The sequence below is a fragment of the Prionailurus viverrinus genome, chromosome B1 (genome assembly GCF_022837055.1).
Source record: "Prionailurus viverrinus isolate Anna chromosome B1, UM_Priviv_1.0, whole genome shotgun sequence".
In the NCBI taxonomy this organism is placed as follows: domain Eukaryota; kingdom Metazoa; phylum Chordata; class Mammalia; order Carnivora; family Felidae; genus Prionailurus; species Prionailurus viverrinus.
In genome coordinates this window covers 58,893,857-58,912,789 of record NC_062564.1, presented here as the reverse complement: position 1 = coordinate 58,912,789, position 18,933 = coordinate 58,893,857, and the positions used below count along the sequence as shown (strand labels likewise).

Sequence of the window (18,933 nt, the reverse complement as noted above, 5' to 3'; positions counted from 1 at the left end):
AGAGAAAGCAATCCCATTCACAAATACATCTTAAAAACAAAAAACCCCAGGAATAAATTTAACCAAGGAGGTAAAAGACCTGTATTCTGAAAACTATAAGACACTAAAGAAAGAAATTGAAGAAACTCAAATACATGGAAAGATATGCAGTGCTCATGGATTCATGTGTTCATGGAAGACTTAATATTGTCAAAATGTCTATACTACCCAAAGCAATCTACAGATCCAATGCAATCCCTATCAAAATAACAATAGTATTTTTCACAAAAGTAGGACAAATAACCCTGAAATTAGTATGGAACCACAAAAGACCACTAATAAATAGCCAAAGCAATCTTGAGAAAGAACAACAAAGCTAGAGGTTTGAAATCCCAGATTTCAAATTATCGTACAAAGCTTGTTCTTGATCTTAGTGGAAAAGCTTTCAGCTTTTCATCATTGAGTATGATGTTAGCTTTGGTTTTGTCCTGTCTAGTCTTTATTAGATTGTAGTGTGTTCCCTCTGTACCCACTTTGTTGAGAGTTTTTATCATAAACGAATGTTGAATTTTGTGAAATGCTTTTTCTGCATTTGTTGAGATGATCATATGATTTTTATCAGTTTTGTTAATGTGGTATATTACTTTGATTTGTGGATATTGAACCATCTTTGCATCCCTGGAGTAAGGTCTACTTAATCATGGTGTGTCATGCTTTTAATATATGTTTGGTTTGGTAATATTTTGTTGATTTTATGCATCTATGTTCACCAGGGATGTTGGCCTGTAATTTTCTTGCTTTGTAGTGTTTTTGCCTGGCTTTGATACCAGGATAATGCAGGCCTAACAGAATGGAAACGCTGAAAGCTTTCCTTCCTTTTCTGTGTTTCAGAATAGTTTGAGAAGGATAGGCATTAACTCTTCTTTAAACTCTTATTTAACTTTTCTTGGATTTTATTTAGTAATCCTTTTGCAATTATAAACCTTTTTTTAGTATTTAAAATATATTTTAATGAAAACACTTTCACACTATCTTTAAAAATAATTTTTTTTAATTTTCTTTTTTTTTTTTTTTTGAGAGAGAGAGAGTGTGAGCAGGGAAGGGACAAAGAGAGAGAGGGAGAAACAGAATCTGAAGCAGGTTCCAGGCTCTGAGCTGTCAGCACAGAACCCGATGTAGGGCTCAAACTCACAAACCATGAGATCATGACAAACCATAAGTCAGACCCTTAACCAATGGAGCCACCCAGGCGCTCCTTACACTTTCTGTAAGTAAAAATGATTTATGTTTTTAAAAATGAAATTGCTCTGGCATTAGGACTTGACTGCTTCCTGATCTATAGGGTTTAGATGCCACCATATTACTAATTCCCCAGTGTTCTTGAGGCATGTGTCATACGTGTCCTCCTCTGCTGGAAGTCCTTGTGGCAACCTCAGGGACTTGATTCTTATCAAATGTTTAACCACTTTCAGTTTTGCATTACCTGAAGGGCTAGTGTTATGAACTTGAGGAATATGTGCTTTTTCTAACCCAAGCATCTTTAGTATATCTTTTTCCCAATATGGACATCTTTTTCTACTTTTTAGTCTGGTAACAATATGCAGCTTATGAGGGTGCTATAGATTCCCGCCATGTTTTTCATTATCTGAAGGTGAAGGCTGAAACACTTTATCTGGAATTCTTGACTTGGTACATGTATGACAAATCCAGTCTGTACAAATGAGGGACTCCACACCCTTCGTCACAGTTTGTAGTTTGTCTGAGGGCCTCTGAACTATTGAGCTCAAAATCCCTGCCATGAGTGTGATGACTGCTCTCCTCAGAGATACGAGAAATAGGGGACAGATCTGTGGGGCAAATGTGTCTTGGAAATGGAGACGACCCCACCTCTGTAGTTAAAAAACGAAGGGAAGCAGAGCAGAGGACAGACCACCAAGTGCAACACTCCACAATTACAAACTCTAAATTAAAAAAAATGCTGATTTCACATTCAGTGTGATGTCTTTCAATTTTCGGTAATAGCCCTGTGTAATGAGTAAGAGGACAAAAGGAGAGAAATTAAAGCCAGATTGAAATGTCTGCCTTTCTTTTCCTGGGGATCCCATTTAATTAACCTTACCAGAGCCAAAGAAATATTCTAGCCATTGCTGTCTGAGCCAAAAGTTTTTATTTTACTTTCATATCAAAATCTATCTTTGTTACCATCTAAGCCAATTTGATAGCAGGAGTCACAAGAATGACCCAGACTTTTTTTTAGAAATAATTCAGAGGGTAAACAGTGACTCTGTTTCTGTGGGCTCCCCCAAAACCAAAATACCAATCGGTACTTCTGCCTATAATCTGCTTTTTTCCAAACACCATTGCTCTGTTATGTAGAAGCAAATAGAGGTGAAGGGACAGACTGACCTACAAACAGCCTGTTGGGCACACAAACTGCTCTGGCTAATTCTCATGCTAACATGTTCTGTAGCAGCCTCAATTCTAAGGGACACTACCTAAAAACCCCAAAGCACAAAACTTTGGTTCACAAGGTCCCATGGTTTAAAGTTTTATTTCTGGTTTTCAGATATTTTGAATTGCTGCATAGTTTTGTAAATTAGATGTCAGAGTAGTTTCTGCAGATTGACTGTTTGAAAATCATTAAAGACAAGACCCAGAGAGTTAATGTAAATCTTTTTTATTGTGTAGCTGTACCTTTTGCTACCTCATAAAAATGGGTGTCTGCTTTTCCACTTCCTGGCTTATGTCTATTAGAGTACTACATGCTTCATTTGCTTATCATCTTTGTGGTACAAACAGCTTGACAATTCTTATCTTGCGGCTGGTGATGTATTGTGTGGATGTATGTTAAGTGATACAGAAATTTTGCCTTTTAGTTTTTGAATAGAAGAATAATAATTAAGATCAGCAGTCCATGTTCTGGAACTCTATGCATATAAAGGCAACATGGGGTGGGGGAGTTGGAAGTTTGCAAAATGTTACATAGTAGAATTAAGAAAAAACATTTTCTTTTCATTTCAGAGATGTTGAAAAATAGTAAAAAGAGGGGCACCTACGTAGCTCAGTCAGTTGCCATCAAGAGCATCCAGCTCTTGATTGTGGCATAGGTCATAATCCCAGTATTGTGGGATTGAGCCCCGTGTTGGGCTGTGCACTGAGCCAAGATTTTCTCTCTCTCTCTTTCTCTCTTTCTGCCCCTTTCCTCAGCTTCTACTCGCTCGCTCTCTAAAAAAAAACAAAAAAACTGGGGCGCCTGGGTGGCGCAGTTGGTTAAGCGTCCGACTTCAGCCAGGTCACGATCTCGCAGTCCGTGAGTTCGATCCCCGCGTCAGGCTCTGGGCTGATGGCTCAGAGCCTGGAGCCTGTTTCTGATTCTGTGTCTCCCTCTCTCTCTGCCCCTCCCCCGTTCATGCTCTGTCTCTCTCTGTCCCAAAAATAAATAAACGTTGAAAAAAAAAATTTAAAAAAAAACAACAAAAAAACAAAACACAGCATTTTTCTTGGTCTACATTCTACTAATCCAGCAGCACGTGTTCTGTTCAGGTGTCATGTCTTTTGAGTCTCCTTTAATCTAGAACAGTTCCTTAGTCATTCTTTGTCTTTCATGACTGACATTTTTAAAGAATGTAACCCATTATTTTGTAGAATTTCCCTCAAATTGGGCTTATTTTATTTTTCCTTTGGCCGGAAATGATGTTGTCATATCAGAAGGCCACAGAGTCTTTTGACATGTCCCTCCAAAACCATCTTTTTAAATAACCAGTTATAATATTATATGGAAAGCAGAGTCAGAGATTCTCAAATTAGTCAAGGCATTATAAATATTCATTATATTCTCCAGTAGTTATTTCCTTAAGAAAATTTGTGGCCTTTCAGCCAGCTTTTACCAAGTGGAAACTGCGAGTAAAATCAGCGTAGAGAGAAGAAAGAGCTAGTGTACAAAAGTATAAGGTTGTTTTATGTAAATCAACATGGGCTCTTGCAGAGATTGGGTTTTTTAACCCTTAGCCAAGAATGATAAATTATTTATTCCTGGAGTACTTCTGCCAAAACACTGAAATCAATATACTATTATTTTTTTAGAAGTTTTACACATTCCAAGGCAAATATTCAAATATATTAAATAGGGAGGTAAGAGAGAACCCTCTTCTACTTGGTAGAAGTAAATAGACATTAAGTTTATTAGTTCAATATTCAGTATTACATTGAAGTCAGGGACAATATTTTTATTATCTTTGTATCTTCTATCTAGAAGAGTGCCATTAAGGAGAAGATTCTTTTTAATTTTTTTTTAGATTTCATTTTTTTTTCAAATTAAAAAAATTTTTTTTGACGTTTATTTATTTTTGAGACAGAGAGAGCATGAACGGGGGAGGGTCAGAGAGAGGGAGAGGGAGACACAGAATCCGAAACAGGCTCCAGGCTCCGAGCTGCCAGCACAGAGCCTGACGCGGGGCTTGAACTCACGAACCGCGAGATCATGACCTGAGCCGAAGTCGTATGCTCAACCGACTGAGCCACCCAGGCGCCCCTAGATTTCATTTTTAAGTAATCTCTACACCTAACGTGGGGCTCGCATTTACAATCCCAAGATCAAGATCTACCGACTGAGCCAGATAGGTGCCCCAAGTAGAAAATTCTTTTTTTTTTTTTAACTTTTTTTTAGTGTTTATTTATTATTGAGAGACAGAGAGAGAGAGCATGAGCATGGGAGGGGCAGAGAGAGGAGGAGACACAGAATCCCAAGGAGGCTCCAGGCTCTGAGCTGTCAGCACAGAGCCCGATGTGGGGCTCAAACTCACAAACCACAAGATCATGACCTGAGCCAAAGTCGGATGGTTAACCGACTGAGCCACCCAGGCGCCCCTGAAAATTCTTAATAAATGTCTTCAGTTGACTTTTGTTTGTAGTGTAGAGACTTTAGATTAAGGGTTGAGCCAAATGCTGCTCTTCACCTGTTTCATAAATAAAGTATTATTGAAACACAACCATACCCATTTATTCTATATTGTCTGTGATTTCTTTTGTGCTACGATGGCAGAGTTGCATTGCTGTGACTCTATGGCCTCCAAAGCCTAAAGTATTCACTCTCTGGCTCTTTTGCTGACCCTCCTTTTAGATTATGAGCACTTGTGCATTAATTTTTGTTTGTTTGTTTTCCTTCTAGAGCACACAGTAAGATGTTTTACCACACTGTGCATAACTTATGGATTTATGCAAGTGTAACTGCAAGAAAAATTCTTGGAAGTGGATAAGCTGGGTTTGAGAGTGTCTGTGTATTTTAAATCTCGGTAGCTTTGCCTTTCCAGAGGGGTTATACTAGTTTATACTTTAATAATTTTCTGGCAAGCCCTCTTTCCCCATAACTTTGCAACTCAGTGCATTAGCCAGCTTCTTTATCTTTACCAATCTGATAGAGGAAAATGATATTGTAGGTTTGATTTGCATTTCTCCTTTTTGGGTTGGATTGAACTTTTTAAATTTAAAAGCCATCTGTATTTCTTTCTTTTTTTGTGTGTGTGTGTGTGTGTGTGAATTGTCGTTCACTGTCCTTCCTGGTACCTTTAAGTCTCTTACATTTATAAATGTATAGTGAGCACATGTCAAAGATTTATTTAATACTAATGAGGAAACTAGCTTGGTGACAGATGACTTAGAGGAGGATATGTGAGACAAAATATCAGTGAATGAAATTTTCTTACAAGGAAAAAACAAAATACCCCAACACTACAACTCTAAGTATTATCTTTTCTACTAGATGAAATTCAATTATGTTTTTTGCCAGATGAAAGCAGACGTTTTCAATTTATCAATCTTCTTTAAGTCATTATTCAACTTTACAGAGTCTATGCCCTAATCAATAGAAAATAAAGTCCTTTTCCTCAGGCTTATTTTGATACTCTAGTATGGGTTTAAAGAGACCTGCTACGGTCTTTTTGCCTTATTTCTAAGTTTTGGATAGCTTTTTTGGATGTTTTCCTTTTTCCATTTTATTGCCTTTCAAGTGATCCTATTTCTTTATGAATTACTAATGAATTTCTTTTTTTTTTTTTAATTTTTTTTTTCAACGTTTTTTATTTATTTTTGGGACAGAGAGAGACAGAGCATGAATGGGGGAGGGGCAGAGAGAGAGGGAGACACAGAATCGGAAACAGGCTCCAGGCTCTGAGCCATCAGCCCAGAGCCCGACGCGGGGCTCGAACTCACAGACCGCGAGATCGTGACCTGGCTGAAGTCGGACGCTTAACCGACTGTGCCACCCAGGCGCCCCACTAATGAATTTCTAAGAAGCTTATGTAGTTCATCATTGTCTCTCATAAAGCATATTCATTTTTCTTTTTTGGTTTGTAGGAACTCATTATACAATGACAAATGGAGGCAGCATTAACAGTTCTACACACTTGTTGGATCTTTTGGATGAACCAATTCCAGGTGTTGGTACATATGATGATTTCCATACTATTGATTGGGTGCGAGAGAAATGTAAAGACAGAGAAAGGCATAGACGGGTAAGTGTTTTCAGTAATTGTTAATATAGTGCATAACTACATCATTTAATAATACATTTTTGCCAGTGATCTCAAGCTGCCAAAATATATATTATGCATTAAAGTACATTTCGTTAAATTTCTACATTTTATAAGTATTATATATTTTTTCTCTATATATGTAATAATTAAAAACATTTTTTTAATGGTTATTTTTGACAGAGGGAGAGAGAGACAGAGCATGAGTGAGGGAGGGGCAGAGAGAGAGGGAGACACAGAATCTGAATCAGGCTCCAGGCTCTGAGAAGCTGTCAGCACAGAGCCCGACATGGGGCTCAAACCCACCAACTGTGAGATCATGACCTGAGCTGAAGTTGGATGCTTAACTGACTGAGCCACACAGGTGCCCCTCTGTATATGTTTTTTTTTTTTTTTTTTTTTTTTAATTTACTTCTGGGATCAATCCAGAAAGGATTTGAGGTAGCTTAAAATCAAGGAAGTGTTAAGTATTTATAAGACAAAAAAAAAAAGACAAAAAAAAAAAAGACAAAAAAAGCAAGGACTGGGAAAATACAGCATGTGAGTTGGGGAGGAAGATCAAGGTATAGAAGTAAGCATAATTTTTCATTTTGGGTAGCACAGCAGCTACAGCAAAAGAGGAAACTTGTTGGGGCGCCTGGGTGGCTCAGTTGGTTGAGCATCCGACTTCGGCTCAGGTCATGATCTCACGGCTCGTGAGTTCAAGCCCTGCGTCAGGCTCTGTGCTGACAGCTCGGAGCCTGTAGCCTGCTTCAGATTCTGTGCCTCCCTCTCTCTCTGCCCCAACACACTCACAGTCTGTCTCTGTCTCTCTCAAAAGTAAATAAACATAAAAAAAAAAAAAGGAGAAAATTGTTATATAATTCTTATTATTGCAAAAGAAGAAACATATTGGGAGATAATTTCATGGGATTTTGCTATTTTCTTTTATCCCCTTTCTCGGTTTCAAATTCTGAGATTCTCAAATTGAGTCCTGTAAAGGACATATTAAGTATTGTGATGAATGCTAATCAAAAAAATATTATATTGCAATAATATTTCCAGTGGTTTTTATAGCAAGTGTATATTTCAGTTACATCTTGGGTGAAGAGTTTGGCTAAAATTTCTTTAGAAAAAACTATTCCAAGGGTGCCTGGGTGGCTCAGTGGTTAAGCATCTGACTTCCGCTCAGGTCATGATCTCACAGTTCATGGGTTCAAGTCCCACATCGGGCTCTGTGCTGACAGCTCAGAGCCTGGAGCCTGCTTTGGATTCTGTCTCCCTCGCTCTCTGCTCCTTCCCTACTCACACTCTGTCTCCTTCTTTCTCCCTTTCTAAAAAATAAATAAACATTAAAAAAAAAAGAAGTAAACTATTCCATTTGTAACATCAAAAATCAAATAAATAGGGGCACCTGACTGGCTCTATCAGAAGAACATGTGACTCTTGATCTCGGAGTCATGAGTTTGAGCCCCATGTTAGGTATAGAGATTAATTAAATAAATAAATACACTTAAAAAGATTTTTTTTAGGAGCGGGGTGCCGGGGTGGCTCAATCAGTTGAGCCTCAGACTTTGGCTCAGGTCGCGATGTCACGATTCACGGGTTCGAGCCCTGTATCAGGCTCTGTGCTGACAGGTCATAGCCTGGAGCCTGCTTCTCATTCTGTGTCTCCCTCTCTCTCTGCCCCTCCCCTGCTTGCACTCTGTCTCTCTCTCAAAAATGAATAAACATTAAAAAAGTAAATTTTTTTAAATACCTAAATTTCTTCTAAATTAGAAAAAATTTATAAAGTTGTATCACTTAAAAAAATTTTTTTTTAATGTTTATTTCTGAGACAGAAACAGAGCATGAGTGGGGGAGGGGCAGAGAGAGAGGGAGACACAGAATCAGAAGCAGGCTCCTGCTCTGAGCTGTCAGCACAGAGCCCGACGTGGGGCTCGAACTCACAAACCGTGAGATCATGACCTAAGCCGAAGTCGGTCTCTCAACCAACTGAGCCACCCAGGTGCCCCTCACTGTTTTTATTCATTAAATAAAAAACATTCATGAAAAAAGAGTGGCATTTACTAAAAAGTGCAACTTGTGGATGGTAACTTATTGATACAATGTAGGCCAAAAATTAATTTAAAAAGAAAAATCTCTTTGAAATTCCAAATTCTAATAGGCCCATTATAACTTTGAGGTCTGAAATTTACTTGTAAATGAAAATAACTGCTTGTTCAAATTAGTTATAATCTTTCATACTAATGTATATTTGTATATTAAAGTTGAAATTAAAATTAGATTATGTTGTTCATGACAAGTATAACCTCTGAGATTCATCACTCATTATTAATCTTTTCTGGAAGACCCAATACAATCCAGTGGTGATTTTCAAAGTTTTTCATCTCAGAACACATTTTATTTTATTTTATTTTATTTTATTTTATTTTATTTTATTTTATTTTATTTTATTATTTTATCATCTCAGAACACTAGATTTTATTTTATTATTCTAATGTTTTTGAGAGCGAAAGAGAGGAGAGGGCACAAATGAGCCAGGGGCAGAGAGAAAAAGAATCCCCACAGGAGGAGCAGAGGGAGGGAGGGAGGGAGGGAGGGAGGGAGGGAAGCGGGGCTCATTTGAAGTGGGCTCAGGCTCAAGCTTACCACAAGTGGGGCTTGAACTCATGAACTGTGAGATCATGACCCGAGCTGAAGTCAGATGCTTAACAACTGAGCTACCCAGGCATACCTCATCTTGGAACACTGTTAAACTCTAAACTCTAAACACTTACCGAGGATAGTGAAGGAACTTAGTTTATGTTGTTATATTAATTGATATTTACCATGTTAGATACAAAAACTAAGAATTTTTTAAAATGCTAATTTATTTAAAAGTAGCCAAACCCCTATTATACATTAACATCAAAGCTTATATTTCTGAAAACACAACATTTTTATGAAAAATAACTGTATTTTACAAAATAAAAATATTTAGTGAGGGAGTGACATTATATTTTCATAAGTCTCATTATTGTCTTATTTATTAAAGGCTGCTGGATTCTAATATCTGCTTCTGAATTCAGTCTGTTGTGATGTTATTTGGGTTGAAATATATGAAGAAAGTCCAAACTCATATAGGTAGGTAGTTAGAAAAGCTAGGAGTATTTTAATAACCTTTTTGTATCATTGTGGATATTCTTTGACACTGTACCAAAGTGACAGGTGGTAGTGTCTTAAAGATTAGTTGCCAGTGTAATCTGAAACTGTATCAGTGGACCCTTTGTCTTTGTTACATTGAAATCTGTTAGTTCACCTTCAATTCTAATGAATAATTTTGTAACATCATGTAGTGATCATTTGGAAAATATTCACTGATCTATGCTGTTATTTCTAGTGTTGACACTTTTCAGTTTCACTATACAATATCAAAAAAAATACATTTGTTAACATCAATCCTGATCTCTTTAGTAAAGTCTTTAAGTATTGGGAATCTGTCATGCTTATAGTGATAGATAACAAATTTCCCAAAATTCTCATTTTTACTTGAAAGCTCAAATTCTGTCATTAGAAACAAATACACTCTTATTTCACTTGAAATGACAGGCTTACTTGGTTTGTTTTTGAGAAAATGCCTGTCAGATTCTCAAGTCTGAAAAACCATTCTTCAGTGTCCTTGTTTCACGTAAAAATGGTGTTCCATGTGTAGGTGTCAAGTTCATTTTGCAACTCAAATAAGTCACTTAAATGCTTTTCCTCAAGACATAATTTCATACTTCAGTATGTATCAGAAGGCTTTATATATACTTAAGTCATCACACATACTATAAAAAAGAGTCAATGATTGAGGCATAATAACTTTTACTACTTCATCAAAGGCATTCTTAAGTGAGACTGGTGTTTACTTACTTTTTTTTTTTTCTTTTTTGCTGGGATACGTGGCAGTGAAGAATGTAATGACTACCAGTACATTTGGATGCCACTGTCTTGATTTGTGCTGAGGAGCAGCTGTTTTGCATTTGCTTTTGCATTATCAGTGAAAATGTCAAAACAGTGAAAAGGGCACATCAGGGTTAATATTATGATGAAAACAGTTTTGACCTTGAAGCCCTCTTGAGAAGGTCTCAGGGACCCTCGGAGTGTCTGTGGCAACATTATAAGATCCAGTGTTTTAATCCAGTATGCCTAATGCAGGCACACTATAACTCCTGCATCTCATATGATTGTTAGGTAAATCAGTTGTACTTAGAATTACATATATTTACAAAGTCATTAACATACTGCAGTTGCAGTTAAAATGTGTTTTAAAGTGAGGTAGTATGAAAGTATCCTGAAGACATCATGTTCATAAGATTTTAAAGCAAATTAAAACTAAAAGAAACCACAATACAGTTTTTTCCGTCTGATTTTGAAGGTAGTCCTTAGTTCTTGAAAACATTTAAAATAATATGACATTTAAAAAATAATATGAAGGGGTGTCTGGGTGGCCCAGTTGGTTAAGCGTCCTACTTTGGCTCAGGTCATGATCTCACAGTTCGTTAGTTCGAGCCCCGTGTTGGGCTCTGTGCTGACAGCTCAGAGTCTGGAGCGTGCTTCAGATTCTGTGTCTCCCTCTCTCTCTGCCCCTTCCCCACTAGTGCTTGCCCCCCTCTCTCTCTCAAGGATGAATGAACATTAAAAAATAGTAATAATAATAATAATAATATGAAGTGGTCAGTGTCCTAGCTAATCTTACCAATCATCTCTTTCTAGATAGGTCAAGTATCATTTTCTGTGCTTTTGATCTATGGTTGTATAAACAACATTTTTTTAACCTGGGAAATTCTACACATAAATGTTCTCACTGTTCTTTTTAAAACATTACATTAAAAAAAACACCAACTTTCTGTGTCAGTGCATATATACCTACCCAATTCTCTTTTCCCCTTGAACTTTTTAAAAAAAATTTGTTTTAAAGTTTATTTATTTGAGAGAGACAGAGAGAGGGTGAGGAGGGGAGGGGCAGAGGGGGGGGGGGGAGAGAGAGAGAGAGAGAGAGAGAGAGAGAGAGAGAGAGAGAGAGAGAATAGCCGTAGCTCTGCACTGTCAGCATGGAGCCCAATGTGGGGCTCGAACTCATGAAACTTTGAGACCATGACCTGTGCCAAAATCAAGAGTCGGATGCTTAACCAACTGAGCCACCTATGTGTGCCTCCCCCTAAACTTTTTATTATATTTGTATAGCCCCCTACCTCAGATTTTGAAGCAAATCAACATTATATCATTTCAAATATTACTATTTCAGTATTTTGTAAAATGTCACTAATTTAATTGTCATTCTTTTTTTATTTATTAGCTTGAAAATTTCTATAAGGAGAACCTTCTTCAGACCAATTATTTGGGTTCCCTGAAGTTCAGGTTGTACAGAAAAGGGAGAAGGTTTGAAATTAAATGGTTCCCTAGAATCCTCAAAGTTGACCAATGAGATTTTTGTTTGCTTGTTTGGTTTTTGTTTCTGTATCTTCATGCACTCACAGATTTAAACGTATTAGATGTGTTTTAATCATCACTGTTATTATCCTTATTGATGCATATGTTATTCCATTTTTGGCCAGTGGGAACTTCTTTAGGTTGATGCCTGTCTCCTCTGACACATGCTTAGTAGATTTTGGCATATTCTGGGAAAAGAAGATGATCCCCCACTTCATCTTACATATTTCCTGCCTGGAGTCAGCCATTTTCCCCAGGGACCCTGCTTCCTTTGAAGGAAAATGGTTTATAGGCAGTGCAGGCACTAGAGGTCTTTCTAGTGTCTGGGCTGGCCATTGTTTTCTACTAGCTTCATAAGTTTATAGGAACCTTCTGATTTAAATTCAGTACTCTTGAGCTTTTGTTTAACCTCCAGTTCTTAAATCTGTATCATCTTTCAGCCATTTCAAAAATCTCAATACCACATATATAACCATATGATTTACTTCACAGTACACACACGCTAGGTTAAGAATATTACCAGCACTGTCACCAGCGATGTGCTTACCGAAAAGTTAGTGTTTTCTTTCTTTTTTTTATAATATTTTTTGTTCTTAGTGTTTATCCCACTAGGGTTACACATACAAATTATTTGTTTTAAAGTCCCTGTCCCATTTAACCTGTTGCCTCCCTTCTGTTAAAATAATGATTTTACTTTTAACATTTTATGGTTTGTCCCTTTATTTTTAAAAATACAGCATATTTTTAAAATATGGGCACCTGGGGCACCTGGGTGGCTCAGTCGGTTAAAGCATCCAACCGGCTCAAGTCATGATCTCGCGGTTCGTGATTTCAAGCCCTGTGTCACTCTCTGTGTTGACAGCTCAGAGCCTGAGCCTGCTTCTGATTCTGTGTCTCTCTCTCCCTGCCCTTACCCCACTCATGCTCTCTCTCTCTCTCTCTCAAAAATAAACATTAAAAAAATTTTTTTAAGACAAGCATATGTATTTATGTACTTATTTTTCTTAGGTAAATGGAAGCCTCCTGTACCCACGTGTATCCACTTTGCTTTTCTCCCCTGCACGACACTGCATCTATCTCATTCTTTTTCAGTGAGTGCAGAATTTTCCATTACGCAGATAAACTGCAATACCCTTAACCAATACTGTATTGATGAGCATTTAGATGATTTCCAAGGTTTTACCTCATATTGTATAAAACATTATAGTTACTCTCATTGAGAAAAAGCAACATGGGGTTTAATGGTTATTTTTGAAAGAAGGGAACCTAACTTCGACCTCTAAAGAATGCTTAGTATCTGTGATTAGTTACTTATGGTATAGAAGGTGGAAAATTGCACCTTATTCAACCCAGAGCTTAACTGGAATCTTTTTAGTGAGGCCTTATGGCTTAAAGTAGACCAGAGGTTTAAAATAGACCAGATCATTGAATTCCAGCTGTTGCCATTCTGTGGGACAGTTTGAGCACTGAAGTCCTAGGCTGAGAATATGGCTTTTTAAAGCAACAATCCTAGTAGAATAGAAGAGGTTTGAGCCAATTAGGGATAGCTTAGCAAGTGCATTCTTAAGAGAAGGAAGACTTGCCTTCTTGTGTCTTAGTAGAGTGAGATCTGAAAATCAAATCTATTCCTATCCTGCTAATCTCCCTTCCTCTGCTATATTCAGTAGAGGACTCTTTTACCTTACACAGTGATAGAAGAGAGCCTCTGGACCCCACAGCTGGGATTAAAACTCTACATACCTGCATATTTACAGGTCTGCAAGTTTTGGTAAACCTCTTTACTCACATGACTATTGTATACTATATTTATGGGTATGGTACTATTATTCACTGACCTTACCTTTTAAAGAATATTATAATCCTGCTAGGATTATTATTTAATTGTTAGGACCAAAAAATGGCCAGGGAATGACAGACATTTCAATCTATAATGTCTTATTTCTGTTAATATAAAAGATGTATATCTGCTAAATTTGATTCAATTTTAAACAGCCTAGGCAAGACTCTTTCTGGTTTGTGGATCCCTTGCTCTCATATCCTGAGGTTTTTGTTAAAAATGCAGATCTCTGGGTAAACGTTTAGCATCTGGTTTATGGGTATAACAACTGTCTGACATAGCGATTCTGCCCCAAACTCACCTTTCCCATTATTTAGTTTATCAACTACTGTCTCATGTAAAATAAGTGAGAAAAACTTTTAGATTCTAGAATTGTGTCTTCTATTCATAGTTTGAAAAATGAAGCATAAACATTTCTAATTTCAGATCAACAGCAAAAAGAAAGAATCAGCATGGGAAATGACAAAAAGCTTATATGATGCATGGTCAGGATGGTTAGTAGTAACACTTACAGGATTGGCATCAGGTAAAGAAAAATTTTAATGCAATCTTTTTTCGTTAACAGAAAAAATAAATAGTTCTCCTCTCCTTCCTGCAATTTTTTTTTTTCAGGTCCTGTTGGATTTTTTAAAAGCATTTGTTTTGTTTCTTTCAAGAAACTTTCTTAAGTATAAGACTAGGATGCAGGAAGCTTCAGAGTCTAGTCTTGGCTCTGTCACTTTAAGTGTTTATCCAGTTTGGTTGATCTTTGTTCAGTTTCTGTATCTGTAAAATATGTGGTTTGGTCCAGATATACAATAAAGTATCTTTTAATGTTAAATCGTTATAAATAGCTAATATTTATTAAGTGCTTCCTGTAAGTGTCATGCACTGACTTAAAATCTTTACACGTATGTAAACGACATGGCAGTCCTATGGAATAGGTACTGTTATTGTCACCATTTTACATAAAGCACGAGAGGTTAAGTAACTTGACTAGGGTGATGTAGCCAGTAAGTGGCCAAACAAAGATTTAAATTTAGGCAGTTTAGCTGAAGAGCCCACATTTTAACTACCATGCTATAGAGTGCCCACAGAGTCCCTCTGTGTGAGATTTTAAGAAATAGCAGTTGAAGATCTGGAAACAAACATTAAGGACTGTTTTAATGACTTTCAGTTTCCACCATGCAAGATTATGTCCAGATGAACATGAGGCAAATTAAAATTTATGTGGAGAATAGAAGGAGGTACTGCTATCTCTAACTGGCATGCACAAGAATTTTGTGGCCACTGTGTTTGTGACCTGTTGATCTTTTCATACAATGAGAAGGATCTAGACTTTGACCATAAATTTGCATATTTTTGTATTTTATCAGTAACATGATCTTGGTACATTTGATTTTCTATTATTTAAGAAAAAACTGAAAATCTGTCAGGGTAATTCATTAATGCCATGAGTTTCACTACTAATGGACATTAAATTTTAATGATATTGAGATCATTTGTAATTTTATTAAGTTTCAGATTGAAACATTAAAAACTCTGACTTTAGTAACTTGATTTGTGAACCTCCTGCCAGATAGCTGTCTTTTAAAGATCTTTTTAGTGTGTTTTAAACACCTTTATTACAAATCACAGTGAATTTTAATTATGTAACTACTTTTAATTTCAAACAAAGAATAGCCATTTTATTTTAAAGAGTGGCTATTTACAGTTAAAAATATTAAGTTTATATAATATTTCCTATGTGACCCTTTATTTATAGGGAGTCCCCAGTTTTCTTGGACTCTTTTAACTTGATAGTTCTAAATACCTCCCAAAAATGGATTCACTTTTTTTTTTTTTTTTTTTTTTTTACCACCTCCAACATGTTTTTACAGGGGCATTGGCTGGATTAATAGACATTGCTGCTGACTGGATGACTGACCTAAAGGAGGGCATTTGCCTTAGTGCATTGTGGTACAACCATGAGCAGTGTTGTTGGGGATCTAATGAAACAACATTTGAAGAGAGGGATAAATGTCCACAGTGGAAAACATGGGCAGAATTAATCATAGGTCAAGCAGAAGTAAGTCTTGCTGTGTCTAAAGATGAATTAATAATTGATACAGTGAAATGAGTCTCTAATTCACTTAATTAACAGAATTATTCACAGATTCTTGCAGCTGCATTAAAAGAAAAAAATGTAATAGGATAGATTGGAAAATATGAGAATACATTGCAGCAAGTAAAATGTAAAGCTTCAAGAAGCTTTTGTATTAGTTAACTACATAGTCACATTCAAGTCTATTCAATTATGACATTAAATGTCTTATTGTAGAAAAGAAGTGTGATAGGATGTTTAATCACAGAAAGTTAATATGAAGTCAAGTTATTAAAACTGCTTAACATATCACAATTGTCAGGAAGTATGAATTATCAAAAAATTTAGTAAAATAAGCCTTGTAACTGGAGATATCTCGAAGAAATCTATAGATTTTTCTTTGTGATATTATAGTATTTAAATGATTATTTTACTGTTCTTGATGTTCTATATTGAAGAACATTGTAGAAGTTAGAATGTTATATAATATATGTAGTTGTGTGGTCATATGCGGATATATTTTTAAAGTTTTATTATAGCTGAATTTTCAAGCTATAAAAAGAGAATATATTTGCTGGTAACATGGGCAGTATGCTGTTTCTCATTTGATCCTCAGGAAAATTGCAGCAGAATGAGATCTAAGTGGGAATGCAATTTTGTCTTCACAACTGTTTCCAAAATGTGGTTTGTGGGTAGGCAGAGCTTAAAGTGTAGCAGATTTTTGACATTTAGACTTAGGGGATCAAGAAAAAGCTAGGAAAAACATTCAATAGATTAAGGCCCTTTATATATATATATGAGTATGTGTTTTTGATTGTACTTAAATATTTTGTTCATATAAAGCTTTTACTAATGTGGAAGTAAACCAGGAAACTTATGAGTTTTACCCAAATTTCTTATGTGGCAAGCACTTGCATTAGGGGTACCCTGTAAATTAAATTTATACTATTAAATGCTTTGCCTTTTAGGGCCCTGGTTCTTACATCATGAATTACATAATGTACATCTTCTGGGCCTTGAGTTTTGCCTTTCTTGCCGTTTCCCTGGTAAAGGTATTTGCTCCATATGCCTGTGGCTCTGGAATTCCAGAGGTAAGCCATGCAATATTTAATATCATTAACCATTAAGTGATTGTTACAGTGTTTATCTTTTGCCTTTAGGGGGAAAAAGTAGTGTTTCTGGGGAAATGGTTTATAACATGAGGAAGAAAATTAGAAAAAGAAAATCTTAAAAATGTAAGCTGATTATAGATATCACTGAAAGAAATTCTTCCCCATAGTCATTTTATCATTAATTGTGAGGGTTGATTTTTCTTTTTCCACCACTAATTTAGCACATGAGTAAACAAATATCAGAAGACTCAGTTATAAACCTGGAAAATTATTATGTGGCCTAAAGTTCTGTGATAGATTAGTTGATGTTTTGCTGCTATGAACCTGACTTGAATATATTAATTCTCTTTTTATGACTTTTTTTTTTTAAATTTGTTTTTAATGTTTATTTTTGAGAGAGAGAGAGAGAGCAGGGGAGGGGCAAAGAGAGAAGGACACACAGAATCTGAAGCAGGCTCCAGGCTCTGAGCTGTCAGCACAGGGCCCAGTGTGGGGCTCGAACTCAACAAACCACAGCATCATGACCTGAGCTTAACTGACTAAGCCACCCAGGCACCCCTATGACTGTCTTTTAACTAGATAAGTTAATAATTCTTGAATTTGGCAGATAATATTTATAACCATTTTATACTTGAAAATAAACATTTGATCATAGTGGGTCAGTAGTACAAACTTTTGGATTTTTTAAGTCAACATTAATTAATTAATTAACTAATTTAAGGTTTATTTTGAGAGAGACAGAGAGCATGATTGGGGGAGGGGCAGAGAATCCCAAGCAGGCCCCATGCGGTCAGCACAGAGCCTGACATGGGGTTCAAACTAATGACCCGTGAGATCATGACCTGAGCCAAAATCAAGATTTGGATGCTCACCTGACTGTGACCCACCCAGGTGCCCCTATCAACAGTATTTAAAGAATATATTGAATAATGTGATGGGAACTCATTTCTTTCCCTTTTTAATTTTTCTGTCTTAAGTAAGTTATCAGCTTTTTCTAGCACATTTCCTTTTGAAATGTAGTGATTTTTAAAATTTTGTTAGTTAAGAATGTCTTGGGGTGCCTGGGTGACTCAGTTGGTTGAGCGGCTACCTTTTGGTTTCAGCTGTGGTCGTGGTCCCAGGGTTGTGGGATCAAACTCCGCATCAGGCTCCACGCTCAGCATGGAGCCTGCTTGGGGTTCTCTCTCTCTCCCTCTGCCCTCTCCCCTGCTGGTGTGGGCATGATCTCTCTTTCTCTCTCTATAGAAGGAAGGAAGGAAGGAAGGAAGGAAGGAAGGAAGGAAGGAAGGAAGGAGAAAAAAAGTCTTTAATAAGGGGCAGTATCATGCAGCATTTAGCTGTTGCCACTTAACCGTTCTTAATATACAGGAAAATACTATATGTGATGACAGTACTATGAGAAGACATAATTCCCTATTTCTGGCAGAATGTCTGAAATGTATCTATGTTTCTACAACAGAAATACTCATATTTGCCTTTTCCTGGTTATGTAATTACAACCCTTGTATTAAGGTATGTATTTCCTTTAACATGGCCTTGTATTTTAGTTTTGTTCATGAGATACGGTTGCCTTCAATCCTTGCTTGAGAAGATAATTAGAATATGATACAGATTTATTATATGTAGCATAACAGTTAAGGCTTTTGAAAAATTGTGAATTGTTCCTTGGTCCACCTAAAAATCTTTGCAAGGTGGTTTTGTGAGTAAAACAAGAGAGTAACTTAAGTTCTCCTGTTTCTTAAAGAAAATTAAACTGTCTTATTCTTTCCTTTGTAGATTAAAACTATTTTAAGTGGATTCATCATCAGAGGTTACTTGGGAAAATGGACTTTAATGATCAAAACCATCACATTAGTATTGGCTGTGGCATCAGGTTTGAGTTTAGGAAAAGAAGGTCCTCTGGTACATGTTGCCTGTTGCTGTGGAAATATTTTTTCCTACCTCTTTCCAAAGTATAGCACAAATGAAGCTAAAAAAAGGGAG

The 18,933-nt window shown here is 36.5% G+C and overlaps 1 protein-coding gene and 1 pseudogene across 6 annotated transcripts in view; one reads left to right on the top strand and one right to left on the bottom strand.

Annotated features, from left to right (window-relative positions):
- CLCN3 (chloride voltage-gated channel 3) overlaps nucleotides 1–18,933 on the top strand; it is a 97,022-nt gene that overhangs the window by 50,678 nt on the left and 27,411 nt on the right. For 4 of the 6 annotated variants that reach the window (XM_047856181.1, XM_047856178.1, XM_047856183.1 and 1 more), the window contains 5 exons: nucleotides 6,331–6,488; nucleotides 14,203–14,302; nucleotides 15,636–15,823; nucleotides 16,807–16,929; nucleotides 18,727–18,933. In XM_047856181.1, the coding sequence (XP_047712137.1) occupies nucleotides 6,331–6,488; nucleotides 14,203–14,302; nucleotides 15,636–15,823; nucleotides 16,807–16,929; nucleotides 18,727–18,933 (776 nt within the window). Of the gene's footprint in view, nucleotides 1–6,330; nucleotides 6,489–9,522; nucleotides 9,612–12,947; nucleotides 13,031–13,198; nucleotides 13,708–14,202; nucleotides 14,303–15,635; nucleotides 15,824–16,806; nucleotides 16,930–18,726 lie in introns of those variants that run through there. The other 2 variants (XM_047856180.1, XM_047856184.1) reach the window with 2 other exon arrangements.
- Nucleotides 1,293–1,778, bottom strand: LOC125163898 (39S ribosomal protein L30, mitochondrial-like; annotated as a pseudogene).